The sequence below is a fragment of the Takifugu flavidus genome, chromosome 5, assembly GCF_003711565.1.
Source record: "Takifugu flavidus isolate HTHZ2018 chromosome 5, ASM371156v2, whole genome shotgun sequence".
Classification (NCBI taxonomy): Eukaryota; Metazoa; Chordata; class Actinopteri; order Tetraodontiformes; family Tetraodontidae; genus Takifugu; species Takifugu flavidus.
Window position 1 is genome coordinate 16609529 of NC_079524.1, and position 12884 is coordinate 16622412.

Consider the following 12884-nt stretch of genomic DNA (forward strand, 5'->3'; position numbering starts at 1 on the left):
AGATTTCTTGTACACAGCGCTGCAGTGCTCAAAAGACATGTGAACAATTACACAGAATAATCAGACAAAACAGTAAATTACGGAGTCATTTAGCAGGTCAGGCTGAGAAATGCTGAAGGGGTCGGAGGTCAATTTACTCCTAGGTACGCTTTAATCGGCGGTAACAACCCCAGCAACCCACTTCCACCTTAAACAGACCTGCTCGTTTCTACTTTAAGCCCAGCCAGAATCCACACTTATTGTTTCATTTACATTCCGACATGTCAAGCGTTGTTCTCTCCCTGCAAACTGCAGCCGTCTGCTTCGAAGCAATGGATTTCTCCGAGCCCAGAGGAGAAATCCAATTAGAGCTCGGACTCAGTCTCTTGATGGCTTGTCCTATGAAGACGTTCAGTCTGAACAAAAGACGGCGAATATCAGAGGCCCATCCGGCGTCGGAGCGCCGCTTCAATACCTCCTGTTTGAAAGGTCGTATTTCTCCTGCAATGACCGCTGTGGCTGAATTCAATAGATGCTGAATAACGGCTTCACATTAAAGGCATAGATTTTAAAAACAAAATCCCGTCTAATGCGTACAGTATATAGTGTGATTTTGCTTCGATTGGTAGAAAATGTGCTCATCGTTTACTGCGGTCACAGCTCAGCTGAGCAGTCCGATACATTTGAATAGGAAATATTAGCACATCCTGATCTAAACGGCTCAAATAAAGCGTCAACCGCTGCTCGTAGGTGTAAGCTGGAAAACTGACCACTCGTGCCAACACAATATATTTACATGGGTAATATTTTATTTACAAATTAATGCAAAATATCAGTGATATAATGCTGGACCAGTAATGTTGGACCAGTAAGCTAAACACACAGTGAGACTGGCCTACTGGTCCACTCCCAGGGTTTCAATGCTAAACAACCAAAATATTATTATACAGAGAAAACCTTGAATTAACACGTAAAATCATGCATAAAATCCTATTTGTATGAATCTAAGACCATCAAACTGGGCAGGAGAAAAGAACATGTTTCACAAAGTGGGCGTACAGATAATGGATCTAACAATCTGCAAATTCCAAATAAAAATCTCTCATTTGGCAATGAAACAGGGTGGATGTCAACTGAACCTGGAAGGAAGAACCACAGTTGCACAATAGACACAGCTATGACAGCTGCTGAGCAACAACTTGAGGAATAAAGCACTTAGTAGTTATAAAGGTTGGTATGGAAGGGAAAGGTTGACTCCAGCAGCCTAAATCTGCAGGATAAACTCAGCCCCTCTACAGCATTACAACCACTATAGTCCATGTGATTTAACGTATCCTGACCATTCCATTCGCTATCCTAGTTAGCATCGGTTCTATGGAATTAAAAGTTATCGGGCATACGTTTATGCTTCGACTTTGGTTAAAGTGGTTAAAGTAGTCAAGAGAGACAAATAAGACCGTGTGAAATGCTGTAGGGGTGAACATGGAAAAGATTTTAACGCTGCAGGGAGCATCTGAGAGAGCAGCTTTCATTTACTGGGTTTCTTTTACTCCCACAGCTAATCATTGGTACAATTCCTAACTAAAGACTAAATGGTTTAAAAATACCCAACAAAAAGAAATCCTCGGTCTAACTCTTGATTTGAAATTTAGTACGTCTGAACCTTTAAAGGGATAAATAAGACAAAGGAGTGCCAGTAGTACACGTGGAGTTGACCGTCGCGCACGGATGAGAATGCACGTACAGCGGGAGCGTGAGAGGGGACTCGTCTCTGGAGGTTGCTAATAAACCGGCTTGGTCCGGGAGTGTTTGTAGAGCCCGTCACGGTGGTGGGAAGGATGGTGGCGGAGCTGGGAGGAAGTGCCATTTCTACCTGCTGAGGACAAATAAACAAGCATTGCATCATGTCCCAGAGGAAACCGGTGGGTTCGGGCTGGACTGCTTGAACCCATCGGCTTTATCTGTGAATTTCTGGAATGTTTTGAAGAAAGAGAGGATGGAATGAACTCCAGAGTAATCACCCTCCAGGGCAGGTACCAGCCTCCCTCAGCAGGTACGACTATCGGACTGAATTCTTTATCTTTATCAGTTTAAACTTTCACCTGACCCTTATTTTGGACCACTTGAGATTCCTCCGCTTGCTCCAAAATCTTAAGATGTCGCTTTCGAATTCAACTAAAACTCATGTCAAAACTCATTTTACGTTGCCTTCCGTCAGACTTTCCCCAAATAAAATGGAACCTAATTATTGTCTGCCTGCATTTTGGTCCAGATTAGCAAGATTTCAAATGTAACAGAGCCATTTTGAGCAGGGATTAGGCCAAGCTCTGCACCACAACCTGGACTGGGTAGGCTCCGGGGAGCTCAGGCTCTCCTGCTCGCACCCGATGGCCCCCAATTATATCGATCGGTGGAGCCAGACTAAACGGATCAGCGCCTGAAACTCCGGGCCCGCTTCATATAACGGCCTGGTTGACCAGAAATTTCCCAGAGTTCAACTCAGATTAAACAACTTCCAGGCTGGATTATTGTAATTGACTTTTATGGAGTCCTTCTAGTCCCTACAGCTGGTCCAGGATGCTGCTGCTCGGGTGCTGACTAGAACCAGGAAAGAGACCACATTAGTCCAGTATTGGGTGGATTGGGGGAGGGGGTTGATCTATGATCAATCATCATCAAAACTCTCTCAGGGATATGTTCAGTGTGTACGTATAATGTGGGAAAATCCAGTGTCAGGCCAGGATAAAGATGATGTTGTTGTCAACAACATCATCAGGACAGGGTTTCCTGAGATATAATCATTCCGTTAGCTTATCCTCCTCGACATCTTTGTAAACACAGCTGTACACGACGACCTGTAAAATGTTTCTGTGCCAAAGCAGCCAAGGAGGAATGACAAGAATCCAAAATACAGTCAAGATGGGAGCCAAAGAGACTCTCAGCAGATCAGATTTTAGAACTCTCCTCAAACAAGTTGAATGTCCAGATTCCTCCTATGGGGTGAACCTGACTTTGCTGCCTTCTGATAAAGGACCTTCATTAAAAAGCCCTCCGTCCTTTAAAAAAGGGAAAAACCATCAGCGAAACAAAGCCTCGGCCATAAAAATGCCGATATGCTGTCTGATGAAATGCACGTCTCTCCCGTCAGCAATCCAGGTTGTAATTAATGAAACGCAGCGCAGCGGCGGAGCGGCAGCGGAGCAGCACTTAATGCGCGTCCACGCTGACAGTGGAGAGGATCCCATCCGCATTGATCAGGGGAAGGCGCTGATAACCTGTGATCCTACGACAGTGGGCACAAAGGAGTGCTTGGGCCCCACAGCCGCTCCATCTTAGTTCATAGCTCCGCTGCTATGGGTCGTCCTGGGTTACGGCTCTCGTGGGAGCGCTGCGAAACGACTGCGATCGCTCTCCCACACACACACGCACACACGCAAGCACACTCGGGGGTGTGTTCACTTACCATGCCGAAGAATTAGAGTCAATGTCCATTTGTTTTTAAGGAGAAGAACAGGAACACTGGCTGTGAGGAGAGAAAAAGAAGAACAATGGAAATGAGCGCGTTTGTTCATCGCAGCGGGGGGGTCGGAGCTCGGTCCTCCAGGCCCCGAATCCAACCGGGGAACCTGGGCGAAAGCGCCGTTTCCCCGGTTGGACAGAAAACCCGGCTGGATTCTGGCCCCTGAAGACTGGGCTCCGACCCCCCCTGGGCTAAACAATATACTGGATATACTGCACAGGCCAGTTTTTACCTTGTGGTCTCCCATACAGACGTTAGGACCCACTGTGTTGTAAACAATCTTCTTCCCACCATCGTCATCATCATCATCAACTCTCTGAAAACAGGGGTTTATCTTTACATTAGCGAGACATGTAATGCTTATTAAACGTGGAAATAATCATGTAATTCATATGTTGGAGTGTTGAGAGGGCAAAGAGGCACAAAAACACACCTTGCCGATGAACTTCTGGGCGGTGTGTGAGACGAGGACACGGTCACACCAGGCAGGACAGCGCGTGTTCATGTACTGTGTTGGTTGAGAGTACTCTTCACTGTAAGGGTAGCTGAGCAGAAATAGCACGGTTAACAGGAGCAACCAAAAGGAAATGGGAATTGATTTTCCCGAGTAGAAGAAGTCATCAGATCGGAATGTTACCTGGGTGGAAAATGAATGCTCTCTTCTTGGATAACATCATAAAAGGCAGATACTTCCTTGTCATATTTTAAGAGCTGAGGGATCAAAACAAACATTGATGATTAATGGCTTACTGGAAGTGGCTTACATCATGCAAGGGCATCAGGGCACAGTTAAAATATCTTTATTGGTTTATTACTCTGGTTTATTATTCCAGTCCTCTTAAAGTTCTATCATTCGGTGGAAATGTGGATACAGGGAACTCACTGCTCTGCCGTTGTTCTCCCTGAAAACCGCCTGATGCAGGTAAGCAAAGAGCTTTTCCTCAATGTGAAGCAGCACCTGCCGATAAATACAACAGCTGTAATCATCATCATCATCATCATCATCATCATCATCATCATCGATGGCGTGGCTCTTGTTGTTATAGGTGGCTGTGATCCAATTACCTGGTGGTCATTGTCTTTTTCCTCACAGATGATTCTCTCCACTTCGTCGCTGCTGTCTTTCCTCACAGTTTGCACGTCCGCAGATGTGGACAGATGCTGTTCGGGGGAAAACCAAACAGGGGGTCAGCGGGTTTCAGACTGCCCGGCAGAAACCGAGTTCCAGAGGACACGAAAGTCACCTGGACCAGACTCAGCGCGTCCAGGCGGAAGTTGAAATCTCCAAATAGGAAGAACGGGGCAGGAGGGTGGCGGGCGTCTGATATCCTACGAGGAGACGCGACGGTCAGGAACAAATGCGATCCAACCCAATCACAATAAACAGAGCACGTGCGAGGCGATTCACCTGCTGATGACATATCTGAGAGCGTTTTTGCGGTTCGCCGAGTAAATGGAAGGACTGGAGTTGCAGGCGATGAGGTTGGAAGCGTCGTGGAACAGGTGGACGTTGACCAGGTCCAGAGCTCTGTGAGCAAGAATACACAGACACGTCTGGTGGGTGGGGCTCAGAGGTGCCCCGAGGCCCCACAGCCCCCGTTCGCTATCACATCTTCTGCCATTTACACACATTAAAAGATGGCGACCCGTTCAGTCCCCCCGGAATCGGAAAAGCAGTTAGAAAATGGATGAATTGATTAATATCACTGTTCTGCTCCTCATTGAGGAGTGTTTTGACTATATGACATCATACTGTATCGACGCTTTGAAGCGCTTTATCCATATTTTACTCAGTCTGCTCAGAATCACTTGTGTTTTGTCACCTGATTTTCAAATTTTGAGACCGACCACGCGAACACGGTCAGACGGACGATAATTGTACGTACTGGTTGTGCACGATCCAGCGGGTCCTCATGAAGCCCTTTCTGGACCACTTGAACTGCAACACAGACAAATTCGGGCGCGTCACTAAACAGCAGTGAGCCATGTCTTTAACGATAACCATTGATTTTCTCCCATAATTTATCTCATCTTCCTGTCGGAGCAGGCAGACAGCCAGAGCGGCCCCAGTAGGCCCATTAGTCCCAGCAGCTCTCTGAGGCTGTCACCTGCCCCTCTCCACACAAACGCACAAACAGATGCACGCGAGCGCGCACACGTATACTCACATCTGGCCAAAAATTCTTTGGGAATTTTTCTTTCTCCACTGTGGTGATGCCGTTCAGAGAGGCCACGTGCTTGCTGTGCCCTGACACCGCTTTATAGTCTTTGTCTGTGAAAGAGAAAGGGTGTGTGTGTGTGTGTGTGTGTGTGAGTGAGTGTGCACGGGGGAAAAAAAGGGACAAAACATGCAAACGGCAATCAATAAACTGGTGTTAACCTCATCAGAGGAGCATATATGATGACAGAATCTATAAGAGAGCCATTAGACGGTGTCTGGTGAACAACAATATGTCCAAGCTCGCAGCCGGTGGCAGCTGCAGGATGTTTATGGTCCTTCCATAAGCTCTTCTACCCAGCTTTTTCACCCCTAACGTGACTTGACTTTGCAACGGGAAAATAACACTTCCCCTTTAAACTTCTTTGCTAACGTTTGGCCAGGAGAGGAGGGCACGATAGGCACCAGTCAGGCAAGGAGAGGAGAGCGTAAATAAGCTGGGTATTTATCTTCATCATTGAAACATTCGGTATTTGTGCACAACCTAGTGAGCATTAAATGACACCGAATGGCGAGCTGAAAAACAACGACGCGATAAAAATCAGCGTCTGAGTCGAAACAAATGCCTTACCGTGGAAATCATACTGGTAGATGTCGTTCAGCGTGTTGTGGATAAAGTACATGCTCCCCAAAGCCTGCAGATAAGGAAAGTATGTGTTGTATGCAGCAGACAAGAGTAAACAACATTAAATATACAGTAAAGCTGTGGTCTGATATTGCTCCAGCTGCTGGGTAAAACAGGAAAATCACTACAAAGCTCACGTTTAACCATCCTAAAATCCTGAAGGTTAGTTTGGCGACTCTACTTCGAGCCAGCGATGGCTTGTGATGCAACTTTAGATCCCTTCCTGTTCTATTCTCAGGGACTCGGGGACAGACGCGATGGCAGCGCGATAAACCGACTGATAAACGGCGAGGATCTCAGCTCAAGTGTCCACAACAATCCGCACGGAGGCCGGCGGTGTCAAGCGCTCTGGGTGGGGAGCGGCCGACCCCAGATCAGGTTTTAGAAGTGGAACCGTTTCAAAGGATCCTGCTACCAGGAGCAGTTGCCCTGGGCTGACAACAGGCGCCTGAGCGGGTTTTTCTTGGCTACTCCCGCTTCCTCCAGGAGCTGAGAGGCTCTGACTGCTGGGATGGACCCATCACAGGGCGCTCTGGTTACCAAAAATGCACGGATGCCTCAAATACTGTCAGTGGCCACAGTGGAACATTAAAGTTTTCATTTTAAACGTTAAAAAAAAGGAAAAAAAAGGGAGCTCCACAACATAAACCAGCCAAATGTCTGTGTGTGTGCGTGCGTGTGTGTGTGCGTGTGTCTCGGAAGATGAAACTAAGGTTTTGTTTTGCCATCAGGGTGAATTGTGACGTTTCTATACAGTATAGAGTTACTGGCAGCAAAGACACATGAAACATTAAAGAATAGAGACGTTTAAGGGGACAAATGAGCCCCCGAGCGTGTTCACACACCACCCCTCACAGACACCCTTCAGCGTGCCATCACTCCTGACGTGGCGCTGACATGTTTTAATGTACTAACTGCTTGCTCCACTGATCTGATTAATCATGCCCCCCGAGATCAATAAAGACAGAAAATTAAAACAATTTAAAAGGTATTAAGCAGTAGAGCCTGCTGTCTGCCAGCGCTGCCTCCCTGAAAAATCAGCCGGCCCTCCAGAGGGGCCCGGGGCGTGACGGAGCCACCCCACCCCCCCCCTTCAAACGCACGGAAACCTCCAACCGGAGCATGAGAGATCTCTCCCTGAAGACGCCATTTATCTTCACTGCCAAAGTGATCCTCAATTAATGAAACAGGCGCAGCAAACTGTGACAAACTCGTCCAAACTCGGGTTCGGACTGGCTGAGAGTCGCTCCTAAGTCAGGAGAGTTTACTGTGAGGATTAGTTTGTGGAATCTAAGGACTAGATTGAAGTAACGGTGTGAGAAAAGCTCCTGTTAACCAGTAAAAGGTCCCGTTTAACGAGTGGAGCGCACGTGCACTCTCCAGGTACTCAGCCGCCTCCATCCATCACGTTTGTGCACAGTTTAATAAAAAAACTATTGACTCGCAAGTGATTTTTTATCAAAACACCATTTGTACCAGAAACACACACGAGTCGGCCCCCTCCACCCCAGCAGCAGCACCCCCCCTGCCCCCCCCACACTCCTGAAAGAAACCCCCAAACTCTAGGTTGACCAAATAAGTGATGATGCACAGGCGAAGGGAAACAAATTGAAAATCAATGCAGGTGGCACAGACGAAATGAGAATGAGGCATTAGGAGGAGTGGTGGTCCTGGGAGGGGGGGGGGGGCACCGTGTCTCAGGGCAAACAGCGAAGAGAGAGAACACTCGGGAGAAGGGGGAAACTTAGTCCCAGCTGTCTCCCACCACCCCCCTTGCACTTTATTTATCGTGCACAAATGGGCTGGGATCAATAGTTTTAATCTAGAGTTAAATGTATTGACTTTGGTCCTCCCCCCTCCACCCCCCCCACCACCACCACACCTGACCACTGACGTTCCTGCTGGGTTTTTTCTTTAACTTCAGACTTCTTCACCGTACAGATGGAGCCATTGACCCCAACTGTCAGCCGCCCCGTGGAGGAACACGTGGGAGGAGACGGGGTTCATTGTCGGAGACGCACTCGGACACTTTTGTGTTTTTAATTTTAGACAACTGAACCGACACACCGAAGCACCCACAACTCACTCATAAGGAAGAGAGGTTGCGGATTTAACTTTAATACCCTCACTTATGTAAAAATTTTAATCGATGAATCCAATGTTTTCGTGTTTGAAAAAGATGAATGAATATGAAAGAAGTGCTTGTTTTAGCCCCCTTTTTTTGGAAGCTTTTATCAGCGATGCTGAAAAGGGAAATTAATGAATTTCCTTTCGTGAAGTAAAAAAGGGAATAATAAATAAATCAATTACAAAAACCTGAAGAACAATAGCGATATTCCAAATATAGTGGACAGCCAGGTTGTGGAAATGGAATTAAAAAACAGGTCAAATTATCCATATTTCCATTACTTGATGGAAATACTGTACTATTTTCTATCACATTGATTGTCCAACTTCCTGTCTCTCTTTCATAACACACACACACACACACACACACACACAGACTGAAAAAGAGCTGATAATGGCAAATAGTCGATATACTGTACTAAATATTCTTATCTAATATACTAAATTATTCGTATTAGGACCTTTATTATTATTGTTGTTGGTGAATTTTGATTTCAATTTAAACACATTACATTAATTTATTGTGTTTGTGAACAGTAAAACTACAGTTTATATCGACGTGTACTTTCAACATGGAGAATGGCTCCATCTAGCGGACAAACGTGTGAACTGCTCGTTGTTTCTTACGGTGAAGCTGTCCTCCGCTTGGAAGTTGTTGTCCACATAAATGCAAACCCTGTCGAAATCCTTCATTTCCTCACTCGACTCAATTTTCCTGGGAAGAGAGATGAACAGCACCCTCAGGAGATCAAACCTCTTCTGTAGATCTCTGACTCTCTGTAGCACTTTGCTCCTACCAAAAGAAGTTTTCAGCATGGCCCATGTTGACCATATAGTCCTTTCCTCCAACCTCCTGGAAGTGCAAGGCGATGAACTGTGGCTTGTGGCTGGGACAGTCTGTAGATGGAGATTAGAGCACGTTGTTAGGCCCTACAAGTGGTTTACAATAGAGTAGTCTGGACTTGGATAATTTCATCAGTGTATATGACAGTTACGAGCTGCTCTTCACGTTGTTGACACCGCCGAGGAAACACAAGCTAAACCTGACGCCGCCACGAAATAACGGAAACAACAAATGCTTCAATTATTCAGGCAGTGCTGGGGTACGTCAAGCTCACCTTATAGAGTTCCTGTAACCAGTCGTGTTGGATGTCACCAACCTGCAAAAGCAGAAATCTCACATCACTTGGAGCTCGTGGACATTGCTGTAAAAAGAATAATGCAATCCTCCCAGGAGGAATCAATGAATGATCAAAGTCATCAAAAGTTCTGTGATCGGAAATAAAAAGTGAGTTGTTCGCTGCAGCTTCTGTCGAACACAGGAGGAATATTAGGATGTGAAAGGAATAACCGAAGCAGAAAAAGCTACAGTGCTAAAATAAGAATTTTTACAGGACATTTTTCAAACAGATCTCGTTAGAAGGGTTCAAACTACCATAAATAAATAAATAACAGTAGTTTCCCCAGAGATTTTCCAGAGATCTCACCAAAGGTGGAGCGGCTACAATCTGATTATCCAATACTTGACCACAGAACTGGGTAGAACTGCCCAACCCAGTTCTTGAAACAGAACTTGGTTGGGGAGAAAACCTGGCCAGACAGCAGGTGTAGTAGGACTGGGTGGATGGCCCCTGTTTCGAGCGGAGGGGGGCTGGAACTCCTGCCAAGTCACCAGCTCATTGCAAGGCAACCATATAGAACCACTCACACGGGGTCAGTTTAGAGTCACCAGCTCACCTCCCTGACTGTGGGAGGAAGTTGGAGAACCTGGAGGGAACCCACACAAACATGGGAAGACCCCCCCCCCCTTTCCGGGAAATTCATGTGACCCTCCCGCTGCGTTAGCTGGAACAGGCTTTGTCTGTGGCGCCATCTGCTGGACGGACGCGGCTTTACAACGTTTCAAAAAATACAGTAATAAAATCAAAAGTAAAACAATAATAGGGATAAAACTGAAAATAGCTGAAGCACCACCAGGTTCAATTCCATCATATACTGTGAAACATATCACGGTAAAAAAAAAAGAAGAGAGAATTAAACCCCAAATATTCACAGCAGTGTTGCTATGACATGAACAATGTTCATAGTGAATATTCGATAACCTGAAGAATGTTCATGGCTCTCCCCAGAATCGACACACCTTTGATTCACACAGTCAACAGGAAAAACATCTTTCTGCTGGGTCCCATATTTGTTCCAGACAAGTTGAAGCATGTCGAGGCCACAGGAGGGACAGAAAAACGCCTCAACGACAACACTGACCTCCCTGACGATGCTGCTCCACACCTAAAGATTAGCTAATGCACGTAAAACAATAGGAAGACATATTCCCTCTAGTTCCTGTCAGAATTGAGCAGCTAAAGTAGCAGCGTGGCCTCACTGGTCTGGACAGATCAGGGCTGCCTTATCTTGGAGAACTGAATGAGCACTCAGGAGTGTTTACAGAAAAATAGGGATCAAGTCAAGACAGAAGTCAAAATCCCCCGAGGAAGAGCCATCTGTTTAGATATCTCCCACAATGGGACCTTAGACGAGTCCACTGGAGACAGCTCTGGCAAGTGGAAACATGGGCCGGAGCCAAATTTCCATGAGTGATTTCCTGGTTCCTCAGTTCAGTCCAGGCCCATCATTCCAGTCCAGAAATGCTTTTACTTTTCAGTTCTCAAGAATTACTTTCAAGAACAAGTCTTGTCAAAACGTGTGGAACATGACGGTAACGTGGCCGCGGCGGAGATTTCAAAGTGACTCGCGGGTCACAACCTGAACACTGGGACCCAGTTTTCCTCCGTTTAGATTAAAGCTGAGGAATCTCTTCTCCGTCATCATCATCATCATCGTCTCCAAACTGAGAGTGAGCGTGTGTGTGTGTGTGCTGTGATGAACAGGTTATTATCCTGCCAACTTCAGGTAAGAGCAGGATTGTCTGGGACTTGTAAAGCAGTCAGAGAGCTAAAGATGACGGCAATAATCACCCTATAACCACCCCATAAAAGTGTCCGTCACAGCCTGTAATTGTAGTTAAGCATTAATAGCTACTCTACCGTTACACCAGACCGATATGCAACATGACACAGTTTTCCTACTTCTCATCAAGAGTAAAGACGATAATAGAAATATGAATTCCCTGTGCCCATCATAAAGGCCACTTTGAAGTTTAGAGCAGCACATTTATTGGATATCATCCAGTGGACTTTGGTAAATAATATGATCTTTCCCCAAAGACCTGAAGGCAAATTTAGCTACTAAACCCACATCTACTTATCTCAAATAAATCCCAATTAAGTCTGTTTCCTAGCTGCATCCATGTCACACCGCATGGCGCTGCGCTTTTGCCTCCATAGATTTGGTCACATATTCACTCTGATCTAAGTTCTGATGGACGGTACCAGCCCGTGGATGGGGGGTGGGGGGGGCGCACAACACATGCTAGTGACAGCTCACATGGAAATGGTGTAAATGTTGCATTTGAAGTGTGACGGCTGCTTGTTGGCACATTTGGAGCCGGGTTGACGCGTCGGGCGCCTCGCTAAAGCCGAGGGAAGCGCACCTCCCGTCGACGACTTCTTTTCTGTAGGCCGAACAGCTTTAAACATAATCCTCCGGCTTCCTGCGATGCGGAGCGGTTTATCACTTTGTTTGGTCCACTTACATTGTCGAAGAGCGAGCCCACGTTGGCGGTGACGAGCAGCACGTCGGTGAAGGTTTCCATGTTGGCCGCCGACCGCCGCTTCGCGAGAGCTGCGCGGCGACGCGCGTCGGGGCCCCGGAAGGAGCCGGAGACTTAAGAGGCTTTTCTGAAGCGAGTGTGCGCCGCGACCATCAGCGCCCGGAGCTCCCCAACATGTCAGCGATCAGACGGCGGCGCTTCCGACCTGCTCGTTACCGCTGGGGGGACTCGGGGGGGCCGACGCGCGTCCGGGGCGCGCTCATGCCCATCGTCCAGACAAAAGTTTCGGCGTCCCGCCCGGGCAGAATTCCACCTCCTCTTGGGTAATTGGACTAGTAGCTTCTTAGCGGACTTAAAGCAGCCGGTAGGCAGGTCTGCTGCGGTCGGAATGCTTCGGCGGAACCGTCGACGGCAGCGAGCTCGGCTCGGCGGCTCCGCCTCCGTCTTCCTCCTAATCGGCGCGTGCAGCCATTCAGGGTAAACCCAGAAGGTGTGGTTGCCACGGAAACGGCTGGTGTTGTTAAACTTCGTCACAGCGCCCAGACCGCCGATTTACACTCGCCATGATAAATCTGCACTTTTGACAGAGCTACCAATCCATCATTCTGTGGGACTCCAAAGACCCCCCCCCCCCAATAATCTCATTACATCTACAGACCCGTGGGGGTGGGGGCCGGTTCTTAACTCTTCTACATCAGCGGTAGTCCAGAACTTTCGTTCCCTGTCCGGGCTGTGAAAGACTAATGTG

General features: G+C 47.2%; 1 protein-coding gene across 3 annotated transcripts; it reads right to left on the reverse strand.

The window, feature by feature from the left end:
• Positions 1-766: 766 nt before the first annotated feature.
• On the reverse strand, positions 767-12706 carry inpp5l (inositol polyphosphate-5-phosphatase L). Of its 3 annotated transcripts, none has more exons than XM_057031898.1 (16): positions 12119-12706; positions 9577-9629; positions 9267-9356; positions 9097-9184; positions 6289-6352; positions 5668-5771; positions 5386-5438; positions 4908-5027; positions 4744-4828; positions 4565-4660; positions 4383-4457; positions 4137-4210; positions 3933-4044; positions 3732-3815; positions 3443-3502; positions 767-1852 (listed from the first exon to the last, which is right to left on the reverse strand). In XM_057031898.1, exons 1-15 carry the CDS (start codon positions 12176-12178, stop codon positions 3461-3463), a joined length of 1200 nt encoding a protein of 399 aa, XP_056887878.1. In that variant the 5' UTR covers positions 12179-12706; the 3' UTR covers positions 767-1852; positions 3443-3460. The 3 variants fall into 3 exon arrangements, with proteins under 3 accessions (XP_056887878.1, XP_056887877.1, XP_056887879.1); XM_057031897.1 differs by having other exon boundaries at positions 767-1855; positions 12119-12702; XM_057031899.1 differs by lacking the exon at positions 12119-12706 and adding an exon at positions 11911-11949 and having other exon boundaries at positions 767-1855.
• Between the last annotated feature and the right edge of the window lie 178 nt (positions 12707-12884).